The 27,928-nt window shown below is 35.7% G+C and overlaps 1 protein-coding gene across 1 annotated transcript in view; it reads right to left on the bottom strand.

Moving 5' to 3' along the window:
- DPP10 (dipeptidyl peptidase like 10) overlaps positions 1-27,928 on the bottom strand; it is a 273,664-nt gene that overhangs the window by 11,296 nt on the left and 234,440 nt on the right. Inside the window, exons 18-21 of the mRNA XM_087707706.1 lie at positions 26,095-26,193; positions 25,918-25,987; positions 5,610-5,804; positions 3,611-3,665 (exon numbers count right to left, since the gene is read on the bottom strand). Coding sequence (XP_087563832.1) covers positions 3,611-3,665; positions 5,610-5,804; positions 25,918-25,987; positions 26,095-26,193 — 419 coding nt within the window. The remainder of the gene's footprint in view (positions 1-3,610; positions 3,666-5,609; positions 5,805-25,917; positions 25,988-26,094; positions 26,194-27,928) is intronic.

Below are 27,928 nucleotides of genomic sequence, written 5' to 3'. Positions count from 1 at the left end.
TAGCAAATGAGAAAAATGCATTAGATTACTATGACATTATTAAAAATGATTATTTCTACTGATACATCAAAGACTGCTGCAATACACCATCTACTGAGCCTTTGTAACATCTTGCTTGATGAAGAATTTTGGACAAAAGCTTGCATTCTGTTTTGTATATGTTGATCTTAGAAAAGTATTACTTTCCTATAACTTTTGGAATTTCCCCCAAAAACAGCAGTGAGGCTTAGTGTTGAATATATACTGTAAAGAATATATTCAATACTAAGGAATATTTTAATTGAAACGGTCACAGATTTGGAAATGTACGCCAAACCATTAGTAATGACTGAAAGTTACTGCTGAATATTGGAATTATTTTTTTTTTTAGTTTTAAACTGAATGGTATGACTTCCTTTGTGCCTGGGCTGGGCGGAGTGGCTGGCAACAGGTGGGAGGTAAAGAAGGAACAAGAACAGAATTGCATTCATTGTATGAATTGTAAATGAGAAAGACATAAAGAGTAAATGAATTCGATGTTTTCCCCTCTTACAAATGAAAGAAGCAAACATCAGCATCTGAACACTTGGTGGTGAAGGTTGAGAAGCAGAGATGCACTAACGTGGCAGTAAAAATACTTTTGCTAAAGGTGAAACCATTTGTCTGGCTCATCTATTTATGCCAAAGGCAACAGAATACAACAAATGAGAGACTAACTAAGGATATCATGCACAGATGGTAGAAAAAGGGGGATACTTAGAGCACATTGGACTGTAAGTGACTATGCATGTAAAATATGAATTTAATAGGACATTTAATAGCAAACTACTGCTACATTTTTCCAAGCCATTAATTTTGTGCAAGAATACCAAAGCAAGTATAATTGCACAAATCCTCTTTATTGGGGCTATAAAAATGTGATTCTGTGCGCACACAGGTACACACAGAACCCTCACGCTGAGCCCTTAAGCACCTCAATTCTAACAATTGTTTGTGGAAGTTGGGAAAGATCCCGGGAAAAGGCGAAACAACTTTAAGGTAACCCCGAGAAGTGCTACCTATGAATGTACATAGTCCAAACTGCATTTGCTCTTTGAATCTGCGCTGAATACCAGGAGTTATATATTGTAGGCTTCTATGTATTTTTAATACTTGTAAGCATTGTCATCAAAATTTGGCTGAAATATTTTGTTTGTATTCATTTATTTATGATATATCACAACTTTCCACTGTACCCACCATTAAAGGGAACCCTCTCAACCCATTTAGCTTTAGGCCTGGGGACACAACCAATTTTTCAGAGATTGCTTGCAGGAAGGCAAGGTGACAGATATACAAGTCTCTGGACAGGTGCCACAATATTTTGGCCTCCGTGCATTCCATTTTTTGCCCATTCCAGGCGGTGAAGATAGGCAGCAGCAGTAGCAATGGGTGGCACCGGCATTGATTGGCGGTGGTGATCCTTGCAGTCTGGAAAGCTGATAGGAGGTATTCCTGGAGGCAGATCCAACTGCCAATCAGCTCCTCGTGCTAAATTAGGCTGTGCTGAAGCTGACCAGGCTGTTTGCTGCAAGGAGCCAAACTGCTAGGCAGCACAGAGAGGAATCCAAGAGAAAACTATCACACTATCACTGCTGGGGAAGCAGTTGGGTTTATTGGAGAAGGCAGGACAATAAGGAATCCAGGAGAAAACTATCACCCAAAGATCTCCCAAAGTTCTTTCCACAGCGTGTGATAGTTTTCTCTGGGATTCCTCTCTGCCCTGCCTTCTACAATTACCCCAATTGCTTTCCCCAGCATGTGATAGTTTTCTTCCAGATTCCTCTCTGTCCTGCCTTCTCCGATCAACCCAACTGCTTTCCCCAGCATGCAATTTCGGCCCTAAATCCTTCAGCAGTCTTTTTTTGGGAGTTTTGCCCCTCTCTTTCCCCCTCCTTCCCTTCATCGGAGACACAATAATTTTTGCCATTGTGGGCATGGCTTGGTTGGGGGGGGGGGAGTGTCATGCAACTGAGTGTGCATGAGTGATGTCAAGTTGGTCACACCCATCCAGTCACATGGCTGCCAAGCTGCTCCCACCCGGTCACATGACCACCGAGCCACTTCCACGAATAGGTCACACCTACAGAATAGGTTCTAAACAAATTTGAAACTCACCACTGGTGCCCTGACAAATGGCTCCGCATGCCACCTGTGGTCCGCATGCCATAAATTTGCCATCACGGTCCTAGAATCTGATTTCTTTTTCTTTCTTCTTTCTCCCTTCTCTTGAGACTGTTTAAAGCTTTAACTTTATATTGGACTTTTGTAAATCCAATATAGAAAAATTATCCAGGTCACTATCTTGTTGTTTGTATAATCCTTTTAATTATTAAAACTCAACTCAGTTTCTTTTGTATGTCCAGTGTAGCATCTTTTCCATTGTAATCTTAGTAGGCTATCTTTTTAAAGTCCACTTTAAATGCTGTCTTAGAGAGGAACCTTGCTCCTCTTCTATTTCATCTTTTAGACACCGTCTATCCATAGAGGTAGATATCATTGTTGATATTGTTAATATTACTTTCTGATTCCATTTTTTTGTAAAAATATATCCTTTAATATTTCCAGTTTTGGAATGTTTTGCACCATTCTCTAACTGTCAGTCAAATTTATGTGCTCTTTTCTCCTTTAATTGAAATAATTAGTTCCCTTTAGTGTCTTTTTTAAAATCAAAACAAAATCATTTTTCCATGGGAAGTATTCTTTATAATTAATCTTAAAAATCTTATCAATCATATGATGAACCTTAAATTCATCTTTCAAAAATTGAAGTTTTAATCAACCCTTTGCTGTTTATTGTTTTTTTAAAGGTTTGTAGGTTCAAATGTTCTTTCATTAAGGGCTAAAGGCAGACTTAAGCCTTCAGATTCATTGATCCAAAGATTTCTAAAAGCTGAAAAGGAAATAATAAGCAATTTATGAATGTGATTAGAAAAGGAGGTATGCAAACGGAATGTCTTTTTATAGACACTAATCATGGTTTGAGCAAGATTGCTATTTCCTTGTTTCTCAAGCTCAAAGCACACTGGAGACCATTGTCTTGCAGGCTCCTCATGAGGAGCACTTATGGACACTCCAACTTTCTCTTTTTGTCTAGAGAATTTACAAAGAGCTGGTTGACTCATGGCTTTGCGTTCATTGGATCTACTTTTTTGCAGTGCTATGTTCAGTCTGTCATTTCTTCTTCTAGAAGCTCCATTACTTTCTAAAAAGTGTTTTCCGGAATCTGACTTTTATAGCAGACCACAACAATCTAAAGACACTTTTAAAGTATGCCATAGTTGTTAGTCCAAAAATCTGCTGAGAGAGTCAAAACCAAAATAACACTTCCCATCCCCGTCTGGTATTTATTTCCTGATTTTTTGAACCAGGATTCTCAAGTAGATTTTGCGCCAAATTCAAATGGCAGGTAATTCAAATAATCAAATAATCAGACTCATTTAAGAAAACTTTAAATTAAAAGCAGAATATCACCAAAATTATTTTTCCTATAATTAGTTGAAGATAATTAAATAACTAAATGGTAAAAGCTTCAGAAATGTATAGCATTCTATTGACAGATTGCAACATCTTATTAATTTAATAAAATTACCTTTCCAAAGATGCTCAGTCTGTTACCATCAATAAATGATTGCTTCAGCAAGTATCTGTAATAGAGAAGATTACAAAAAAATTACAAACCCCCTCATGCTTGAACAATATTTTTTCTGTATGTAAATAATTTGTTTATTTGTCTTCTGCCTATCCACCTACTTCTCTACCTGATGCACTGGAGTACAAATTCCTTCTTGATTGAATTAAACTGCTAAATTGTTGCTATCTTCAAAACTGTGAATCCCCTCATATAAGACATTAATCAGATATGGTGCGGAAAGATTTTTTAAAAATATTAAATAGCTATTTTGACCCCAGGTAATTGCAATAGCTATCCCAGCATGGGATTCAATTAAAAATATAATAAAACCATAAAGTATTGCAGTACACTGGCTGCATTTGTATGTTTTATTAAGCTAGAATTGAATAGCATAAACAGTATGAACTGTTTGAATCTTCTTAGGTCCTCCCTTTTGATCTTGGTATTCTCCTGGTGCATTCAACATTCACAATCCCTTGGGACAAAGAACAAGATTACTTGGCAAATTAATCCTACTTTTTTTTAACACAGCAAATTGTACACTCCCTTTACAACATCTGAGGGCAGGAAGTTCCTTTAAAGATCAAACCTGTTAAATGCTTTGCATATATTCTGTCCTTCAAGCAATGGCTTGGAATTAAGAAGGCATATATAGTAAGACTGGCTTAATATAAGACTGGCTATGATAAACCCAAAATTTAAGTTTGACAAGAAGATGAAGAGAATGCCTATAGTACAGAAATGCTTAACTCCTGTTTTTAAATCAGATGCAATTATTCAATTCATCCATATATCTATATTTTGAAAACAGGACCAGATGTAATACACATTTTTTTTTTTTAAAAAAATAGAAAAGTTGTGAAAGAACAGCAATCATAACTAACAATAAATTGTTTTAAGGCACTAAAATCATGTAGATGTAGTTTTGTTGCAGCAGGACCAACATCATATGTTTGATAATAGGTCATCTATTCATTATATCTATAGGATTTAGAAGTAATTTATTGCATTTCAATAGTATACAACATCTGGAATGCATTACATACCATGCAATACTTTTCTAGTAAAAATGTCAATTACCGTATTTCCACCCATATAACCCGCCCACGCAAATAACCCGCCCACGCATATAACCCGCGGGTTTTCCGGATCGTGTAAAATATCTTCCGTATACCCCGCCCACGCATATAACCCGCCCACGCATATAACCCGCCCACGCATATAACCCGCCCACGCATATAACCCGCGACGAGTAAGAGAGAAGGGAAACAGCTGAGATGGGGGGGGGAAGAAACGGAGAAACAAGCCTGCGCAAGCTGGGGAAGAGGAAAGGAACGGAGGAGAAGGAAACAGCTGAGATCGGGGTGGGGGAAGAAACGGAGAAACAAGCCTGCGCAAGCTGGGGAAGAGGAAAGGAACGGAGGAGAAGGAAACAGCTGAGATCGGGGTGGGGGAAGAAACGGAGAAACAAGCCTGCGCAAGCTGGGGAAGAGGAAAGGAACGGAGGAGAAGGAAACAGCTGAGATCGGGGTGGGGGAAGAAACGGAGAAACAAGCCTGCGCAAGCTGGGGAAGAGGAAAGGAACGGAGGAGAAGGAAACAGCTGAGATCGGGGTGGGGGAAGAAACGGAGAAAGAAGCCTGTGTACCGGTAAGCCTCCGATCGTGTAAAATATCTTCCGTATACCCCGCCCACGCATATAACCCGCAGGGGGGCGCTGTGCATGTAAAAACCGCATATAACCCGCGGGTTATATGGGTGAAAATACGGTACTGACTGTAGACTAGTTAGATTAAACCTAAAAGCAGATGTGATGTTTTATTGAACTTTATTCCTCTTAAATGGTGCACAAATTCCATTAACCCAATATGGTAGAGATATAAAACACAATGCTTTTCTATCTGTCATATCAAAAGAAAGAATTTTTTAAAATTGATTAAAATTTTGCACATACGTACTCTACGGCTGCTATCTGATCCTTCACTTCCACTGATCCTAATGAACGGTGAACCTCTTGCAAAATCTTGAGTCCTTGAAATCCACTCCCTCTTCCATCAAATTGAGCTATGATGACATTATCAGAGTTGACAAGCACAGAATCCCAATCAATGTGAAACTTATCTGTAACCAACTGACTGCCTGGAACTTCATCACTGTAAATACCAAAATACCAGAGACAAAGAAAATTGATAATACAACACATCTTCAAACTCCTTAATAATTTTTGTAGTCTAAATTATGGTGAAATAATTAGATAATCCTATTTATTTCATAGCATCACATTAACCACTGCTTATCCCTTATGGGAACAGTGAAGAAAAAAAGTTGTTAAACTATAGGGAAATAAATGGTTCAGGTTTAATATAGCATTAACTAATCTTATAGCTGGAAAATTATAAAACTTTTTTCTTTTGTTTTGTCTTTGGTGCTTTGAACAACGCTCACAAGACTTGAGTCAAAACCAAGGAATTTAACCTGCAAGCAAATATGGTGTTATCTATCTCATAGTAGAAAGGGAAGTAATGCATAAAAATGGAATAAAATTAGATTGGATAAAAATAAAAAAGGGAAGATTCATAATTGGGGAATATTGGGAAAAATAAGATAGATAGAAATCTTAATGAAGTTAATTAATACCTCAGGATCCAATCTGGGTCAGTCACTGGAACCAGAGGTGGTGACCGACCCAGATTAGATCATGCAACATTATCCTGGGACACGTAGATCCACCTTCATTCTTAATTAATACCATTTATGTACTATGATGTTTTCAAATAAGCTACTGTTTGAACAGTCATATTTTGTTTTATACTAGTACATGGATGGTCAAGCAAGCAAAGAAAAAATAGGCTGCTCGTAAACTACTTAAGACAGCACACCGATCAGTAAACCTACTGTGTATGTTCTCAGAACTACTTCACATGTGATATAAAATCAAGTAGTCCTCAGTCCAACAGTTCATTTAGTGACTGTTTCAAAGTTACAATAGCATTAAGTGACATAACCATTTTTCACACTTACAACCATTGCAGAATCCCCATAGTCACATGATCAAAATTCAGATGCTTGGCAACTGACTCATATTTATGGTGTCCCTGGGTCATGTAATTACTTTTTGCGACTTTCTGACAAGCATAGTCAATATGGAAGACAGATTCATTCAACAACCATTTACTAACTTCACAATGGCAGTGATTCACTTAACAACTGTGGCACGAAATAGAGCAACTCACTTAACAAATGTTTCACCAAGCAACAAAATTGTGGTCATAAATCAAGGTCTGCCTATATCTTATTTTTCTCATTTATTGATTGATTTACTGCAGCAGGATTTCAATGCTACCCAAATTATTAAAAAATCACAAAAATAAAACACTATAAAATCACAAAAAGTGAAAAGGCTTAAACAAAAACTGATAACATCTCAAGTGGGTAACATTTGACCCCCCCAAAAAATGGGCAATTATAATCTGAAAGCCTTGTTAGAGAAGGTTGTTTTTAATATCAACAAGTGGAACACTATCCTGCTATTGAGGGGTAAATAATGTTACAACATTTGCAAAGAAGACACATTTCACTGAGGGTAAAGATATGCAACACATGTTCAAGATGCAAACATATAGGTTAGATGATGAGCAATATTTTATCTGCCAAATATATAGTGTAATCTCTGATAAAGAAGCTGTTATTCTATTGAACTGACTTCTATTTGTGAGTACATGGGCCAGTATGTTCATTACGAAGTTAAGTTTCAAAATCACCTTCAAAGGCAAGAAGAAAGCATTGTAGTAGCCAAAGAACTGAGATCCAAGAGCAGTTGTATCTTTTATACTTTCAAAACTATGGCCACAACTGTGGCTACAAACTCCATTGTCTGAATAAAAGCTATGAGACCAAACAATATCCAGGTCTGGGCACTGTTACTCAGTGCTAGGGATTTGAACCGCAGAACTGCTGACCTTTCTGAGCGATAAACTCAGTGTCTTAGCCACTGAGCCACTGCGTCCCTCTATAGAGGATAACAATTTTCTTAAATGCAATATTTTAAGATACCACTGAAAAAAATGAATTTGTGATTATAAATGTATTTTGAGAGCATAATCTCTAACAAAAACCAGAGTCTATGCAAATAATATAAATTAAGTCCCAAAGATTTCAGGAAAGCTTAGTCCTAATATGACAAAGTTGCCTCACAAAGCTGACATTTACCAAGTCTGTGCCTTAAGATACTAATTATGCATGCTTTATGAACTTATAGTGAGAAAAGGATTTAGTATAATTCAACTCTGCCCAAGTCAGTGTAGCTTTTAAACAAAGAAAAGATAGCAATTACAGAGCAAAATGATGGACTTTAATTGCTACTCTCTATGCTTCTTAACAGTGCAGTCCCACATTCCTTAGCTGTAAAGGAAAAATGAGACATTGTTAAACTTTCAAAATAAACTTTTGTTTTGATACCGGAAGTCATAAGACACTATCATCATTTCTCTTTTGGTTTCAGAAGGCAATGTATTTTGCCCTAGGCAACAAATATTGCCTATTGTTATCCTGCATCACAGTTTTCCCTTTCTAACTATCAAGACTGATGGACAGATATAAGAATATACGTATGTTTTCAGCAGAAGGGGGGAAAAAGAATAATATTAGATTAATATAATATCCTAGAATATTATAATATTTATATTATAATATAAATCCTAGAATAATTAATGGGTAACATTTAATCTAGAATTTAAAGAATATGGGAAAGGTTGATCATAATAATCTCATGGTAATAATATTATGAAGGAAAAGAAAAGATTTGAAAACTGAAATTTACAACTAAAGAGAAAAATAATAATTGTTAAACAGGTATAGTATTCCTCCCATTCTCTACATTATACTGTATGTTACCATGTATATAATATTGTTTGAAAAATGTGATCTTTAAGCAGATTAATATACGGGTAGATGGAAAAATTAGATACTTGGAATTGTACTACTAAATGATACTTTCAAAATTCATCTTTCAATGCATCTACATGAAACAGCACAAAAACCTTTTAGGTTATGCTAACCCAACAAGTCAGTCTGATACCAGTAACAGGAAAATTAAATTCTAGCCAGTAAAACCTTTTGCAACACAGACTTCATAACAACTCTGACTTAATAGATTTAAAGTAATAATTATGACTAAACTGACCATGTCATCAGTCCACATTTGCTTACTGATTAACAATGCAGTGCTGTATGTTCTGAAGGAATGTCTGGAAGTTGAGTCATGGCAACTGGATTTATTAATTTGTTAATTTGAGATGTTTCACTGTCTGTCCAAGTAGCTTCTTCAGTCTGACCAAGTAGGTTAGGAGACTCTAAATTGGCCAAGAGGAGTTGGAAAGTGCCAACTCCTAAAATTTTTAGAGGTATTCCCGCACCAACCTCAGATTCTACCTGTATTCTACTCTACTCTGATTCCACTAACCAACTTGTTCAGACTGAAAAAGCCAGTCAGTGAAATGTCTCAAACCAACAAAAAAATAAGTTCAGTTGCCATGACTCAACATCCAGACAACTCTGCCTGGATGACTGAAAATCTTCATCCCAAAGATGCTTTTTCAAATGGCAACATTTTTCAAATGGCAGAGATTTCAGTTCTTATCCAAGAAGCTTCTTTAGTTCAATAGGCTACATAAGCTTCTTGGATGAAAATCAAAACGTCTTCAAATAAAAAAAAAAAAAACACAAGTCCAGATGTCTTTTGAAAAAGCATCATTGGGACAACCACGACCTAGATGACTGAGAATCCCTATAAAGAATCTTTGACACATTCTGAAGGAAATTTTCCAGTTTTACCTTTTTTAATTAGTTATAAATTGTTCTTTATTTGTATTTAATAATATGGCATACATAATATAATTTTCCAATTAAACTTTTTATGGATATTGTGTGTTGTTTTTGTTTTTTTGTTTTTTTTTGGTTTGGTAGTTGTAGTAAAAGACAAGTAGATATCTTTAGTAGTAGGCTAAAAGAACAAGTAGAAACACTGGCTTCTAAGAAGCTGATTAATTAGCAAAAACATAGTGAGTAGGTATGTTATTGACACTGTTTATTCTATCAGGGTGGAGCAAATAACTTCCTTGTATTTATTCCAGTTGGTGAAGAAAGGGCATGATATAGGGCACATATAAACAATAGAACACAATGCCAGTTTCTTTCCAATAAAAGGCATTTTTGATTAGTTTGGGATTACCTCCACTTGCATTGTTCATTTCAGAATGCATGGATCAATATTTACCTCATTACTTTATTTTATAAGATTTGTGTATTGCCCATTCAAATGAATCTGGGCAATGAACAATAAATGTGGTCTATGATATTTGCTTCTGCCAGCTTAAAATGTACAGAACAAGGAGTAATTAGTTATTTATTCATAGAGTTTAAATAACCATCTATCTCACACAAAAATTCTAAATAATTTACAGAAAAATCACTAAAACCAATATAAATATATCATACTCTTCAGTGGTGGGTTCTGGATCCCCTCACAACTGGTATGCTGCGACAGAGCCAGATGTCCACTCCCAGAATGTGCGCTGTGCACACCTGTGAACACCACCTCCCTGCGGCACCCCAGCTGCTCATCGAGGTCACGCAGGTGCCGTACACTATATGCATGTGCACAATTGGCCCATTTCCCTCAAAAAGAGGCAAGGAACAGGGGCGGGTGGGTGGGGCCACTGAAACACCATTACGGTACAGTGGTCACTGCTCTCAGCTGCCACTGGTACAATTGTACCAGGCCGTACCTCCTGGAACTCACCACTGATACCCTTCCCAATAAGTCACCATAGCAACCCATATTCCTAATGCTCTGATTCAACTCAACCCAATGTCTAGGAGAAAAACTATGCCTCTATGGGTTTTGGGGGAAGGCTAAACTGGTATTCCTCTGCCTTTCCTTGGACTGTCCAAAACAATGAACAACACTGGCTCTGTAAGTACAGGAAGTCCTGAACTTACAACCATTCGTTTCATGACTGTTTAAATTTACAACAGCACCAGTGGTGGATTTATATCGGTTTTACTTCCGGTTCACTCATGTGCATACGTGGCACTTCTGCGCATGTACAGAAGTGTCCAGGCTGGTGGGTGGAGCCCACTTTCAACATATTTCACAATTCCCATGTAGAAGCTTTAAATGTATCCTCTGGGGAGAAAAAAAAATCCATGCAAGAAAATGATGACCCATCAAAGAAGAACAAACACAGCATGGGTCACTGCTGATAAGCATCTTCTTCAAAAACTGCTATTTGAGGAAACTATCATATTAACTTCTTCCTTGTATTTTCCTCCATTTTATCTTGTTCCTCTTTGGGGGGAAATACAACAGTCTGCTTTTCCACAGATGTATCACAGGAAACATTTGTTGTCCATCCATGGACTCAAATTTTGATGGAAGAATAAACCAGTATCTTAGCACACTGTTATAACAAAAACTACACTGACACTCATATTTCCAATACTGAATGGTTATTACAGCTCCATTACATTATAATGCTACTCTCTCACATCAGAATTAAAACATTTCCTTACCATTGATGCAAATGCATTTTATCTGTACCTTAAAGAAAATAATCATTTATTCAGGAAGCTAATTTCTGATTCTTACAAATCAAAGGTAGTATTCACCTTCTCTGAGTTTCCTAGGATTCCACCCCCCCCCCCCCAGAAATTATAGAAGAACTACCACTCAGCACACAAACATTGTTCTCTTTGTGGTTTCCAACTAATACTATCATAGTCTCTAGTTTCTCAAACAGCTTTTTCACTGTATCTTTCTAGTCCAGAATATGGATATTCTAGAGTCCCCCCCCCTCAAAAAAAATCTAATGATGTTATCAGCTGGTCATATCATCGTGGAGAGATTTTATGATTTAGTATGTTTTCAAGTCTTGCTTGCATATTTTGAGAGTGGTTACAAATAGCTTTTTGTTTGCATTGATCCCATCTTCTATAACAACACACTTCAAAAACAAATGTAAACAATAAATCATGCATCAAGTATACTTAAACCCACTCTCTTAATGCTGTTGTTGGTTATTTTTAACTCCATTTTTAAAAATACAATACCAGTAGTGTAGCAAAACTATACTTATTTTAGTACTAAGCACTTACCATCTTTTTAAATCACATCCAAGATAACATCTGCCTTTTTAGCAAATGCATCAGGGTTCTGGCTCAGATTTAAACTGTGGTCAGCAAGGACACCTAAATCCCTTTCTCATATTTTACTGCGAGCCAAATCTCGACATTTTCACATTGTACATTTAACATTTCTTATCTTGATGCAGATTGACATTTCTCTCTGTTCAATTCTAGCTTATTCATTTCAATTTCATCCCATTGCTCAAACCTATGTTCCATTATTAATAATAACAGAATAACAGAGTTGGAAGAAACCTTGGAGTCTTCTAGTTCAACCCCCTGCTCAGGCAGGAAGTCCTATACCATTTCAGTTCTCATTATCTTACCCTTTTGAAGTATTAAAACCTTATCCAAATGCTGCACAAAATTACAACCATTTTCTGTTTATACTTGTTTGTAATTATTATTGAATGTTTGGTAAATTCTATTCATATTTTTGTTAAGTAATGTTTAATGACAGAACTATGAAGATGTTGAATTTGATAACAGGCAGCATAACACAGCATACAAAACATGGTCTTTGGAATTGTTTTCAGTCTTTTAATACTGGCCTCATTCTAAATTGTGTGATCGGGAAAGAAGATGTTAATAAAGGGGAGGTGCTTAAACTGGATAGTTGACAATAACTAGATACTTCTCTACAGATGATTCTTTTTTCTACAGATGATTCTTTTTCCCCAATCTGATCAAGTTCAATTTCAAATACAAACTTTGTTTTGGCAGCATCTTCCTATGCATCAGATTTGGAGTTACCATGTTGAGGGGCAGGCAGAATCCTGACTGCTTTTACATAATTCAGAGTTGTTGAGAATCAGGTGGAATATAAATTTAACAAATTGTTATTATTTATATATCATTATTATGTCCAAATAGTGATATCTCTTTTCTTTTCATTTTTGCTGATACAAAAAAAGAGATGGTCACTGTTTGAACATTTTCTTTTAAAAAAAAGTATGTATATGTGAAGTTTTTTTCCCTCAGGAAAACTATATTCATTCAGAATACAATTATCACATTGACCTCAGAAACTAATTCTGTATTCTTAGGTACTTTTGTCTTTCTTTTTAATTATACAAAGAGACTAATTTGACAGTTTCAGAGTAGAGCTCCTGGAAAATTGGATTGAGGATTACTAACTCCTGCTTTTCTGAAAGATCCAAGGCAAATTAAATCAGTCCCTGAAGGTCTTTCTTGACAGATTTTCTTTTATTGACTTTTCATTATTTTGTGAAGATATTTCTAAGAATAACTTCTGTTAATGTGAAAATGAATCACAGAAAAGGTAAAGGTAGGGCAGAAAGTGGGGGAACAGTTCACCTTTTTGAGAAAAACAGAAATGAGTATACAATAGTTATCTTAGAAAAATAACAAACTCCTTCTGTAAAAATAAAGTATATATGCGAGTGAATGATTAAGTTTATTAATTAAGAGCAACTAAAAATTAAAGTTACTAAGTTACTCAAATTGGCAATATTCATTTATTCTTTTACTTTTAAAATTGTACTCTGCCATTTAGTTGCTCAGAAAATGTTTGGAGGCATTTCTGTATTATGTTATTGTCCCACTTTTCCTAATACTGGTGTACATACAAAGCTTGCAGTGTACATAAAAGCAACAAATGATAAATCATGATTATAATCATGATACATTCATCATAAATCATAAGATACAACAGTCAGTGATTGTCATAGGGTACTAAATAAACATAAATCATACTAGGATACTAATAAAACAATAAATATAAATCATAAGATACAAGCAACAAAGTTATAGTCCTAAGAAAATATGGAATAGATGGAAAAGATGAGAAGGATAATAGTAATACAGCCCTACTAGGTACCATATTTTTCAGAGTATAAGACACGCCTTTTTCGTCCCTAAAAGAGGATGAAAATTTGGTTGCATCTTGTACACTGAATGAAGCCCTGCCCACCTACTGTCCCCCATCCTTTGGCCTCTACCTCCCAGCAATTTACTTCCTTGCAGCAAAGAGAAAATGGGGCTTGCGGAGGCGGCAATAGGCTATGGCAAACTCTGCATCCTTAAACAGCTGATCATCATCAGGAGGCCGTGCTGAAACTGAAATTGAAAGAGGCTGTTTGCTGCAAGGAGATAAGTCAATGCCTATAGAATGTTCAAATTATTAGACATATTTTTTAAAGACTGCTTTATTATTATTCTAGACAACAAAATGAAGAAGCTTTTTAAAATAAATGCTTGATCTGATGAAGCCCAATGCTATTGTATCTTTTAAATAGCAGAGAATAACTATACTTCCAGAAAGCCACATCAATTTTAATAGCATATGTACAAGTATAGTCTGAAATGTAACACCATAAACAGTGTATATCGTCTGTACTGTTTGCTGTTTGCTGAAAGGAGGCAAATTGCGGGGAGGCAGAGGCAGATTTTTTCCCCCTTGTTTTCCTCCCCAAAAGCTAGGTGAGTCTTATACTTTAGAGCATCTTATACTCTGAAAATTATGGTAGTTTGACAGTGTTGTGGGAATTAGTTGTTCAGCAGAGTGATGGCATGGGGAAAACTGTCCTCGTGTCTAGTTGTTTTGGCATGCAATGTCCTATAGCATTGTTTTGAGGGAAGAAATTGAAACAGTTTATGTCCAGGATGTGAGGCTATGTAGATATTTTCATAGCTTTCTCTCTCTGCTTCATGCAGTATATAGACCATCAATAGAAAGCAGGCTGGTAGCAATTGTTTTTTCTGCAGTTCTAATTATCTGTTGAAGTCTGTGTCTGTGTCTGTCTTGTTTGGCTGCAGTGCCAAACCAGATAGTTATAGAGGAGCTTTAATAATTTCTCTGTAGAACTGTATCAGCAGCTCCTTGGGCTGTCTGAGCTTTCTGAGTTGGCTTCCTGAGTAGGAAGAACATTCTTTATTGTGTTTTCTTTAGGACATTTTTTATTTTACATGTCCCTTTTAAGTCTTGAGATATTATAGAACTTAGAAACTTGAAAGCCTCTACTATTGATACTATGTTGTCTGGTACTGTAAAAGATGGTAGAATAAGAGAGCTTCTCCTAAAACCTACTTCTCCTAAAACCTACTGTCATTTCTATATTTTTGAGTGTTTTCGGTTCAAGATTGTTCCGGCTACACCACAAGTCTATTGTTCAACTTCCCATCTATATGCAGGTTCATTGTTATCTTGAATGAGGCCAATCACAGTTGTATCATTTGCAAACTTCAGTACTTTTAACAGAGGGATCTTTTGAGATGCAGTCGTTGGTATATAGAGAGAAGTGGAGAGAGCATACGCCCTGGGAGGTGGGGCTGTGCTAATTGTAAATCTGATGTGATTTTGCCTAGCTTCACCTGCTGCTTCCTGCTATTAGAAAGCTTATGATCCATGTACAAATGTCGTCAGGCATGGCTAGATGAATCAGTGTAGTTAGAAGAATATCTGGAATGATGCATTGAATGCCAAGCTGAAGTCTACAAAAAAGACCCTTGCATAGGTCCTTGGAGATCCAAGATATTGTACAATGTAATGCAGAGCCATATTAACAACATCATCTGCTAATCTCTTTGCTTGGTAGGTAAATTGCATGGGGTCTAATAGTGGATCCGTGATGATTTTCAGGTGCGCCAGCACTAACTTTTGAAAGGTTTTCATAATTATGGATGTCAGAGCAACTGGTCTGTAATCATTCAGCTCCTTGATAGAGGGTTTCTTCAGTACTGGGATGTTAGTAGAACATTTGAAGCAAGATGGAACATAACACACATCTAGTTATTTATTAAAGATGTGTGTGAAGTTCAGTGGTGGGTTTCAAAATTTTTTGGAACCTCTTCTATAGGTGTGGCCTGCTTTCCGGGTCCACTGGTGGAACCTCTTCTAACCGGTTTGGTAGATTTGACGAACCGGTTCTACCGAATAGGTGCGAACTGGTAGGAACCCACCTCTGGTGAAGTTGGTCAGCACAAGCTTCCAAGAAGGATTTACCCTGTCTGGGTCTGGTGCTTTCCCAGGCTTTTTGTTATGAAATAGATCTCACAATCTTTTTCTGTGATCATCAGAGGTGGGGGCCCTAAAGGTCAGTTGTAGGAGGCTTGGCTGTTGTTCATGTATCTGAGATGGAGGCAACAGTCTCAAACCTACAGTAAAACACATTCAGGTCATCTGTCAGTTGTCAATTTCCTTAAGCATGGAAAGGTGGTTTACTATAACCAGTGATATTTTCCACACATTTGCCGGTTCCTTTGTTGAGAGCCGATTCCTCAGCTTTTCAGAGTAGCTTCTTTTGGCTGCTCTGGTCTCCCTTGTTAATACATTTCTGGCCTGATTGTACAGCATTCTATCTCCTTTCCTTTAGATGTCCTCTCTGCCACAATGTAGCTGCTTGAATTTAGCTGTGAACCAAGGCTTGTTGTTACTGTGTATTCCCAGGTTTCTGGTAGGCACACATGTCTTCACAAAAACTAACATATGATGTTACAGAATCTGTAAGTTCATCCAAATCTGCAGAGGTATCTTCAAAAATATTCCAATCTGTGCAATCAATGCATTTTATCAACCATATTTTTTATGATTGTATCAAGAACTATAAACCATTTCTTTTTAATGTTTTAGTTAAAATTACCAAATCTCAAAGGAAACCAGCTTGCAAACTTTTTTTTTTTAGAATACTATCCATTTGCATATCTACACCATTTTGCAAACACAGCATCTTCTTAATTTGTCTGCAGTTTTGTTGCTATATCTGACTCCCCAAAACAATGACAGTAAGTGTTCTGTTGTGTTCCCAATGCAACTATTTATATGGATATTAATAATTCACAAATTGTCTTTATTTAGTTTGGAGGGACCACATGGCTGAACTTGTTAGTTAACAGCATAGCATCTGTCACTTTCTATTATATTATTGATATTATTGCATGTTATAGGTTGAGAAACTGAATATGTTCACACCTAAAGCTAAGCCCTATTCTTTTAAATTTGTATTCATTTGATGAATAAGAAACACATATGTATAAGCTATAATAGGTGAAATTAAGCAAACTACATTATATTTAATATGATAGCATCCAATTCACATAATTAATGCTAAAATATGAATTTGTGTTTGAAAAATATTTATAAGCCACAGGCTGTTTAAAATATAGCTGCTATAATTGCAAGAGTGCTTAGAAATCATATTTCAACAGTATTAGAAGAGCTTATCAGCACAAGAAGTATTTTAGAGATGAGAAATGATGAGTAAACATGTAGTTATTCTACCGAGATGTACTCAATTTTTTCAAGGGGATTGTAAAATGAAATCAAAAGAAGATTCAATAACTGAGGGATGTTGTTGATGATTTCTTATGTACAATTAAAATAAAAATTTATAGTAGATAAAAGATATTATGATTTTACACAGGGTAATATTGAATTTGAAATAGAATTATGTACAGCATAATGATGAACATGTTACTGCTAAAATAGATTAACTTTTATTGAAATTTAAGACAGAAAAAGAACAAGGGAAATAATGTATTGTAAAAAAAGCGAAAACCTTTAGCTATAATATACAAATGGACCATTGGGAAAATATGTGGTTGAAAGAATTGAAATTTACATTATGTTCCAGCTTTAAAGGGAATATTTATAAAGTTATGTATCATTGGTGTTTATTGCAAGAAAAACTGTCAAGAATTGTGATGGTGAACCTATGGCACGTGTGCCACAGGTGGCACATGGAGTCATTTGTCAGGGCACGCGAGGCATTGTCCTGTCAGCTCCAGTGTGCATACCTGAAAGCTCGGGGGGGGGGGCAAAAAATGGCCCTATGAACAAACAGGAAGTGACTTCCAGTTTGGCTGTAAGGTCGTTTTTTGCCCCCCGGAGCCTTCAGAGAAGCCTCCTGAAGGCTCCAGAGAACGAAATCGGCCCTATGAACAAATTGGAAGTCTGTTCCTGAACTTCCGGTTTGCCCACAGGGGCAGTTTGTTATGCTCCAGAGGCTTCAGGAAACTCCTAAAGCCTCTGGAGGGCTCGGGGAGCGGGGAGGCTGTTTTCGCCCTCCCCAGGCTCCTAGAAAGCCTCTGGAGCCTGGAGAGGGCGAAAAAAGAGTGCCAAAAGCAGGGGAGGGGGGAATGCTGGTTGCACGCATATGCCCGTAAAGGGGGGAAGCATGCACATATGTGGCATGCCTGCACACACATCCCCTGCACGCCCCCCACTTTTGGCATGCGAGCCTAAAGTTTCAGTATCACTGGTGTAGAATATATAAAATTACTTTAATCTTTGTTGTAAATATGAACAACATGAAGAGACATATTTATCATATTTAGTAGACATGTAAAAAAAGCTAAAACATGTTGGATAAAAATGCATTAATTGAAATATTATTAAAACTTAAAATACAACTATAACCAGAGAATCTTATTTTGGGACTAACGGGATAAGCAATTAGAAATAATAATGGGACTTTGTTTTTATATATGACAATTGGAGCAAAATTATTATATGCTCTAAAATGGTAAGATTTCACACTACTTACAACAGAGCAATGGTTGGTGAAGTTGCTAAAAGTCATAGGGATAGCTAAATTAACTTCTTCAGTTAGAGAAAAAAACAATGTCTACCATACATTTATGATCAACTGGAAATCTCTTATAGACTTTTAGTATGAAACAGAAAAATACATTTGTGATCATGAAGATTAGGACGGGTGAAAAGGTAATAGAAAAGGTGAAAGTTTTTTGCAATTTAAAATAAGGGATAATTTTGTAAATTAACTTCCTTCCCTTCCTTTACTTTTGCATGTTTTATAAGAGGCTAATAAAATTTTATTTTAAAGAAGTATTAGAGCAGCTTAACTAGAGGGCTTCTAGACTGAACTCAAAGTACTACCATGGAATATTGTTCTAAATGTTTTTTCCCCCTCCATGCTAGTCTTACTATCATTGAAATGGACATCCCAACATTTTTTTTTATTTTCAAACATACAAAATACATACAAACAAAATTTAGACATAAACTACATTTACACAATACATTGGAACTTCAGGTTCTTATAGCAGTTTCAAATCGGTACAATTCTCCTTATGTTATTTCCCCTTCTAATATATTTCATTTGAGTTTCACCATTTTAACCCTCTTATTTTACTTATGTATCTAATTTATTGGGTGATTACCTCTAATAAGTTTCAACTTCTTGAGTGCATATATGTGCCAGTTGCGACCCTACATGAATTGGGAGGCTCTCACAACAGTCACTGGGGCCCTTGTGACCTCTAGGCTGGAATACTGCAATGTGCTCTACATGGGGCTGCCCTTGAAGAGCATCTGGCGACTTCAGCTAGTCCAGAACGCAGCCGCGCGAGTGATCGTGGGTGCACCTCGGTTCACCCACATAACACCTATCCTCCGCGAGCTGCGCTGGCTACCTGTCGATCTCCGGGTGCGCTTCAAGGTGCTACTTGTCACCCATAAAGCCCTCCATGGTAGTGGGTCTGCGTACTTGAGAGACCGCCTTCTGCCAATTACCTCCCTGCGACCAATTATATCTCATAGACTAGGCCTCCTCCGAGTTCCATCTGCCAGCCAGTGCCGGCTGGCAACTACAAGGAGGAGAGCCTTCTCAGTAGTAGCTCCGACCCTTTGGAACGATCTCCCCGTGGAGATTCGTACCCTCACCACCGTCCAGGCCTTCCGCATAGCCCTTAAGACCTGGCTAGCCCGTCAGGCCTGGGGACAAGGATAATTGCCCCCACCCGAATGATGAATGAATGTTGCTCATGATTTTATTCTATGTTTTGTCTGTGCTATTGTTTGTATACCCCTCCCTTGATTTTATGTAAGCCGCCCTGAGTCCCCTCAGGGAAAAGGGCGGCCTATAAATGTTAATAAAACCCTAAAACCCATATATACATGGTAATCCTCCTTAACTTCTATTTTAGGGCTTTATTGGCTTGTTTCTTTCCTCCATTCACCTATACCATTTTTTCCATTTCTGATAATATTCTGTCTCTTCTTTTCCCTGAATTTCTTTTGTTAATTTGTCCATTTCAGCACAGTCCATTTTTAAATTTCTCCCCAAATTTTTCCCATTTATCTAATTCAATATTGCAGCCAAAGTTCTATGTCCATCTTACCATTTGTTCCTTCACTATTTCTTCTTCCATTTTATATTTCAGAAGAAATTTATATATTATCCCTATCATCTTTCTTTCTGTACTTTGAATTATTTTGTCTAATTTGTGTGGTTCCATTTGGATGTTGTATAATTTAATATCATTATTGTGTTTAGCTTTGATTTGCAAGTAGGTTAGCCAGTCCACTTTCATGTTTGTTATGCCAATTATTCAATTGTTTTAAAATTTCCTGTCCATCAATTAAGTCTCTGTATCTTATCACTTTATTCATATCTGTAAAGTTTGGGTGCGTCATCCTTTCTGTCGGGATAGCCAATTCGGGATTTTCACATAGTGGGTTTTTATTTTGAGCCAGTTTTGCAATAGCACGTTTTTAATGTTTTTAAAAGTATTTGTGCATTTTGTTTTTACCATCCCATAGGAACATGTGCCAACCTACTTGCAGATCGTGACCTTCTAAGATCAAGATTCTTTTATTTTTTAACTCGTGGCACAACAAAACCACGCTTGTCAAAATAGCGGTGATGAAACCGCATCGCTAAAGCTGCAACATCATCACTGCAGGTCATCACCACCGCGACAACAGCGCGGCGACGGAAGGGCGCTTTAAAACAGCGTGGCGGCAGAAAGCCGATTTAAATTAAGGTAAGGGTTAGGATTAGGTTTAGGGGTTTGCTTTAGGGTTAGGTTTAGGGTTAGGGTTAGGGTTAGGATTAGGTTTAGGGTTAGGTTTAGGGTTAGGTTTAGGGTTAGGTTTAGGGTTAGGTTTAGGGTTAGGTTTAGGGTGCTGAGTGCTTCAGAAGGCGCGGATTTGCCCTCCGCAATTATGTCATCGCAGTAGGGTCACGTTTTTCCTTAGCGCTTCGAACGGCGCAGATTTGCCCTCCGCACTTATGCCGGCGCAGATAAGGTCTTCGCGGTTTTGTGGCGGAACCTTTTTAACTCCATCCAGCCCTTCAACCATGTTAGTGTTACTCCTTGTGCATATAACTCCCAGTCTGGTAAGGCTAAGCCTCCTCTCTCCTTGCTGCCTTGCATTGACTTTAGTTTAATCCTTGCTTTTCATCCTTGCCAGATGAACCCAGATGTTCATTTGTTTAGTTCCTGGAAGAAAGTTTTACCAGGATTTATAGGTGCGGCTTGCAACAAAAATAAAATTCTTGGTAAAATATTCATTTTAACTTTGGCTATACACCCCATTAGTGATAACTTACTATTTTTCCAAATCTTTATTTGTGTCATTAGTTTAGTAGAATTATTGTCTTTAATTGTTTGCTGACACCCAAATCCCCCAGGTATTTCACTTTCTTAATTGTTTGCATTTTAGTCACTAATTCCAATTCCTCTTCTTGCTTTTTTGTCATATTCTTAGTTATCATTTTTATTTTGCTTTTATTAATTTTTAATCCTGCCATCTCCCCATATTCTTCTAATTTTTGAATTAACTTTGGACTAGATTCTAATGGATCCTCTAAAACAAATACTAAATCATCAGCTTAAGCTTGGGTCTTATATCCTTCATTTTTGTGCCTTAGACCTTTTATTCCCTGGTCCTTCCTAATTTCATTTAATAATCTTTCCAAAATTAATATAAACAGCAAAGGAGAGAGGAGACATTCCTGTCTAACTTCCTTTTTCATTTCAATTATATCTGTTAGGTTTTCGTACATCAGAACTTTGGATGTCTGGACATCCCAACATTTTTAATGAGAATATTTCCCATGCAAGGTAGAACGTAAGTATCTAATGAACTTGCTGAACTGAGATATCAATCTGTAGAATGTTATCAAGAAATCTCACTTGCTTTTTATAACAGACTTATTTATATTGTATAAAATCTAATACTCTCCTACCTTGCCCAAATATTTTAGGCTGCTTTAATTTTTTAATTTAAATTATTTTTTAATATAAATTATTTTTAATATAAAATAAAATGTTCTTTATTCATCTATGTTTTTTTGGTTTCTGGTGTATCCCTATATACATATATACATACATACATACATAATACATACATACATGATAGTAATTATTATATAGTATTTATTATGATAGTATTTATTAATGAAAAATGAAACAAATTAGAAGATTCTTAAAAGTAGTTATGTGAATTGGGAAAATAAGTTTAATGGCCTGCAGGTAAACAAGTCATATGTTGAGAATTCCTTCTGGTGAAAGAAAGAAACAGTAGGGTAGTTAACCTTATTTATATTCTAAGTTATTTCATTGGCAATTAAACAGATATATACATGTCCACAACCAGGCAGCCATGAGAGCCATGTACATAATTGTTCCACATTTTATTCAAGCCATTTAGAACAAGAAGGCAATAACAGTGTCCAAATTCTATTGGAATTGTTTATTTATGTACTTATTTACTTACTTACTTGGGCTTATAAGCTTATAAACCAACTTCAATAAGAAATGACCATGTGCAATTTAAGAACTCTAGAGAACAAATAAATCCATAGTAAATAAATAGAGTAAATTATAACTCTTTCATTTTACAGATCACTGATGCTCCATGAATGTGCTGATACTGATTAAATACACATTTTTTAAAATCAAATATTTATGTTATGCCAAGGGTGTCCCTGAAGTCACTTTCATATGAGAACTATAGTTAGTGGTAATTTCTCCTTCTGTTCAATATTATAAAGAGAGGAAGAGACATATTAAAATAGATTCTACTCTGCTCATTCTTCTCATTCATATATTATCTATTCAGTAATATTATAACTCAATAGACAAAAACCTTTCTTTAAGAAAGCATGATATCCATTCACTGAGGGCTGCAACTTTTTAATGTAGTATGGTATTTCATTTTATTTTCCTCGGCTCCTTTAATGGCATTCTATATGTTTTATGAGGCACCAGTAACAATTACCCAGGAGGTAAAACAAAAACAAACCACAGCACCATTTTATGTTGCTATAATACATAATATCAGTATGAGCTGCAAGGTATAAAAATGATCCCTTCATCATTATTCAAATTGCCACTTTCCCATAAAACTGATGATGGCTGTGAATTGCATAGTCATTTCCCCTCCTTTTCGCATACCCGAGCAAACTCTTGTTAGATTTGTAAAAAGGATAGGAGGATCTTGAATACTTCTTATAGTTTTTCGATGTTAATAATAACTTATTCAAGTGGTTTATGTCAGTTTACATCTTTTTTTTCCCGAATCAGTAACTACAGGCCTGTAATGTTTCTGCATGTCCAAAATAGACAAAAATTAGAGAGGATACAGAAAGTACCCACCTCTAAATTTCATTTAAAACTGGCTTAATCTGTTAGGAATTTTGGATGTGAATAGTGCCTAGATGCCATTTTTACTCTTTGAATATGGTTTGAACTTGTTTAACATCTTCAGTATGAGTAGGAAAAATGTTTTGGATTCTAAGCATTTTTAGCTCAAAGCAGATTGTTCTGACCTTGTTAAATGTATTCTGATGCTGTTCTGATCATTCCAGAAATGTTCAGACTGTCCATTGTGTTTGAAATTGGTCTTACAGGTACAAAGCAAGCATATACTCTGGGCACTTTTCAAGTGTTTTATGATTAGTGTATTTGCGGTAGGGACAGAATGTTTCAAATCTGATAACTACTGCATAACACTACCCTTTAAATTTATTAGAAACAATCATAAAGGTATTATTCCAATAATATATTAATAATACCTGTCCTGCAGAAATGGAGGCAGAGGTTTAGTTCAAGTTAAACAAAAGGTCAAAAAAAGAAAAACATGCACTGACTCATTACATAAAAGATTGCCAAGAACAAGCACTGATTCAAATTGGAACTTATTGAATGTGCAGGAAACAAAACTTCAAATGAATATCAAAGTAACAACAACAACAACAACAACAACAACAAAGAACAAAATGCTGGCAAGGAAAAGCACTGCGTGATCAAAATCTAAAAAAACCCCAAAGAGACAGTGGATAAAGATAAAATCTGGCAATGGTTTACAACTGGAATATTTAAAAAAGAAGCTGATGGCTTGATTGATATGGCAGTTGAATAACACAATCCCATCAAAATTTGCAGTTTACCATAAGTCAGCATCAATTCTACAAAAACCAGATTCTGTAACAGCTTTGTTCCCTATGCCATCCATTTGGTAAACTTGCAAGATTCATTTTTCTCACCATGTACATCCAAACTAGATTGTGTTGTTTCTCTGTATCATATAATATGTGGTTATATACATATTATGTATATAAATTTTGTATTTATTTATTTAGTCATGTTTATGTAGTGTTTATTGGAGGCGGTGACCCTTTGAGACCTATAAGCAATGAGATTTCATTTTAATGTATGCCGATTAGTGTGTATTCAAAGTGACAATAAAGTTATTATAAGTTCTAAGTTTTTGAAAATGGAAAAGAATCAAAAATTTGACAAAGACAGGTAATATAGATCCATCTTGAATTACACAGTAAACAATTCCTCCAATCCCCCCATAAATGAGAATAAATATTTTTTTTCTGTTTTTTAAAAATCATTTATGTGATCCTTAATAAAATTATAGTTGCATTATGAATATATCAGAGGTGGGTTCCTCCCAGTCCTGTCCGGTATGCCAAAAGAGGTAGTGAAAATCTGGCGTACCGGACTGGACCAATAGTAATGGTGGCTTGGCCACGCCCCCAAAGCTCTGTCAGAAGCTTTTTTTAAAAAAAGCCCTTTTCCCCTGCCAGTTCAGGCAAGGGAAAAGTGGTTTTAAAAACGAAAAGAGGGAGAGGGGAGGGGGGAAGGGAGGAAGGAAGGGGAGGGAGAAAGAAAAGAAAGAAAGAAAAAGAAAGAAAAAGAAAGAAAAAGAAAGAAAAAGAAAGAAAAAGAAAGAAAAAGAAAGAAAAAGAAAGAAAAAGAAAGAAAAAGAAAGGAGTAATCTCACTTTTTAACCAGGTTTCAGCAAATTAGAAAAAAAATGCTGTTGCTTTAAATCAGAACTGAACATGCCTGGCTGTGGAATTCTGGGAGTTGAAGTCCACAAGTCTTAATGCTGCAAACTTTAAATTGAAACATGCTTTAAATTGAAAAGCTGCTCAACAGGAAGTTTGCAAAGTGACATTCAGCAGTTTATTTATGGGTCAACTGAACAACAAACTGGATGAAAAGTAGGATTCTTATATGGTTCTATGTTTTTGAAGTTTTGGGGTCTGTGCAATATGGGCTTTGTGTTTCTAAAAGGCTTTGGATCATTCCTTCCTTGTGAATGGAGCCAACCTTTCTATAGACTCATTATCTCATTATCTATATGGCAAGCATGTGGAATGAGTCTTTCTAGGAGTAATCTTTTATTTGGTGGGGGGGGGGGTTGGTTGCTTCCCACAGAGGAAAGGGAGGGAGAAAGAAAGAAAGAAAGAACGAAAGAAAGAAAGAAAGAAAGAAAGAAAGAAAGAAAGAAAGAAAGAAAGAAAGAAAGAAAGATAAAACAGCAGAGCAATTTAGGGCTAGAAGTCTACTCAGAGGTCATCTAGTCCAACTCCCTGCTGCAGCAGGAAACCTTACATTGTCTGGATTATTTTGGTGCCTCTAACAGAGAAAAAAATTGCCAGAAAGAAGAAGGAGTTTACTAGGACAAGGCTGCTAGGCAGAGATAGTCCTTGACTTATGATTACAATTGAGCCCAAAATTTTGGTTGCTAAGCAAGAGCGTTGTCAACTGAGCTTCACCACATTTTATCTAATTCATGACATCTCCTGGTGAATGATATCAAGTTGGCCATGCCAATCCACTCACATGACCACTAAGCCACACCCACAAAATAGACCACACCCACATAATAGGTAGTAAAAAAGTTTGAAATCCACCCCTGGAACATACAGTATGATGTCATCCCAATACGATTTAGAGGTCACTATTGGGAAGGCTATTTTTGTAACTAAAATGGCCATTCTTGAGGCCATATAATATGTCAACAATATAATACGTCAATTTCACAAATTTTAATAATATCAGGGTAATACTTACACTATTAGGAGAAGTGGATACATATTTCGATCAGAGAAATCCTTTGGAAATGTTAACTGTAAAGGAAGTTCTTTTAAGAAAAGAGCAAAACATTAAAGGCTGGTAGTTTGAAAGATGAATTAAAAATACTATTTTAAAATATATATTGCCTTTTCCAAAATTTTCTAGTATGTTTACCATAGTCATCAATGTGAAGCATTCTAGTTTCTGTTCGTAGTTTTTTTCTCATTGAAATTGCTTCTTTTAAAACCGAGTTACTTTCTAAAATATAAAACTCTGTAAAATAAAAAAGCAAAGAAAGGAATCAATGTACATGCATGCTTAATTGGAGGGAAAATTTAAAATACAATTTATATGACAGATGCAGTCCATATTTTTAAAGACCAATTTTTGGAAAGCCATCTCTAAAGAGTAAAATAAATATGCCTATACTGCATATGCATACATATAGAGAGATACATTTCACTCATATTTTCCATTAATACCTATTAAGTCTTATTTCAATTAAAAAGAACTATAACACTTGGAGAATGTTAAGCCAAAACATCATATAATATTACAGATGTGACCCAACTAGACTTTAATTACTGAGCCTTTGTGACCAGATTCCTTGGCAACTACAGCTGGAGTTTCAGCCTGCATTTCCAATTGGAAATAGAAGTCACTAAACCAAAAGATGCATGGCTAACTATATGGAGTCAGCATTTTCACCTGTGTTTGATTTTGCTATGCTCTGCTAAATGCAAGGATAATCTTCATATGTTCAATCAATGATCTGTCTGATAAATGGCACCTAATGTATACAGTACATTTTATCGGTCTTTGGCTTTGTATATATTATCTTTTTAAAAAAGTTTTTATTTTTTAAACAAACATAAACAAACAAAACACGTAACATAAAAGACATCTTCCATTCCGTAAAATCTGTCGATTGGTTACAAGGTTTTTCTGCATCCTTTCCATAGTCATCCCTTAAATTTTATATAAAGTCACATATTGTCAATCAAATATATTTGTATACATTATTATTATTATAGTACTTCATTTGTTTTTGACTGTCACTATTATTTCATTATTTTAAACGAGGTATTCTAAATATGGGTTTGTTTATATAGTTCATTACATCATCTTCAACATGTCCACAATAAATAAATAAATAAATAAATAAACAAACATACACACACACACACACACATCATTTTAAGATTCTATTATTTTGGGTTGATAACATTCTCTAATAAATTTTCAATTCCATATTTTTTTAATCTAACGACTAATTATATAGATGCCATGTCCTATAAAATTATTTATCTTCTTGTTCTCTAATTTCATATGTCAACTTACTCATTTCAGCACATTCCATTGTTTATATCATCAATCTAATAAATATGCATACAATTATTATGATTATTAAACATTCATTGAATATAGCTATTATTACATCATTTTTATGTGAAGCATACTAAGTTTAAATTAAATTTATATTATGGCATTTCATTACATCATCCTGGACTCAACCAATGGTGTTACATCTTTGTATTCTGTTCTATATAGAATTGTTTAGCTTTTATATATTAAAAAAAAGCTTTTCCACATCATCTCCATGGTCCTCATTTACAGCTTATATAAAATTCCATATATCAATCTAGTATATATAAACACATTATTATCATTATTAATCATTTATTTGACTATAACTATTATTACTTTGTCTTATACACAATACTCAAAGTTTAACTAAGTTTGACTTAATTTTATTGTGACATTTCATTTCATCATCCTGTATCCTTCTAGTAGTAGTGCAGTCCAATATCTCTTGCTATTTGTAGACTCTGTGTTCTAATGTTTTCTGGATACGTCTTATGTGAACTTCTCTTTGCAACTTGTTATTCATTGCATATTTTATAAAGAATCGAAACCCTCCATCCTTTCATCAGCTTGCCTTTCATTGTCATTGGTGCTTCTACCAAAGATACTCTCATTGTTTCTGCCAAGTTTTCTCCCCTTTCTT

The sequence above is a fragment of the Thamnophis sirtalis genome, unplaced genomic scaffold (genome assembly GCF_051295495.1).
Source record: "Thamnophis sirtalis isolate CommonGarterSnake01/CBP01778 unplaced genomic scaffold, rThaSir2_p1.2 scaffold_1, whole genome shotgun sequence".
Taxonomy (NCBI): Eukaryota; Metazoa; Chordata; class Lepidosauria; order Squamata; family Natricidae; genus Thamnophis; species Thamnophis sirtalis.
The sequence above is the reverse complement of the archived record's forward strand: the minus strand, read 5'-3'. Positions and strand labels throughout refer to the sequence as shown.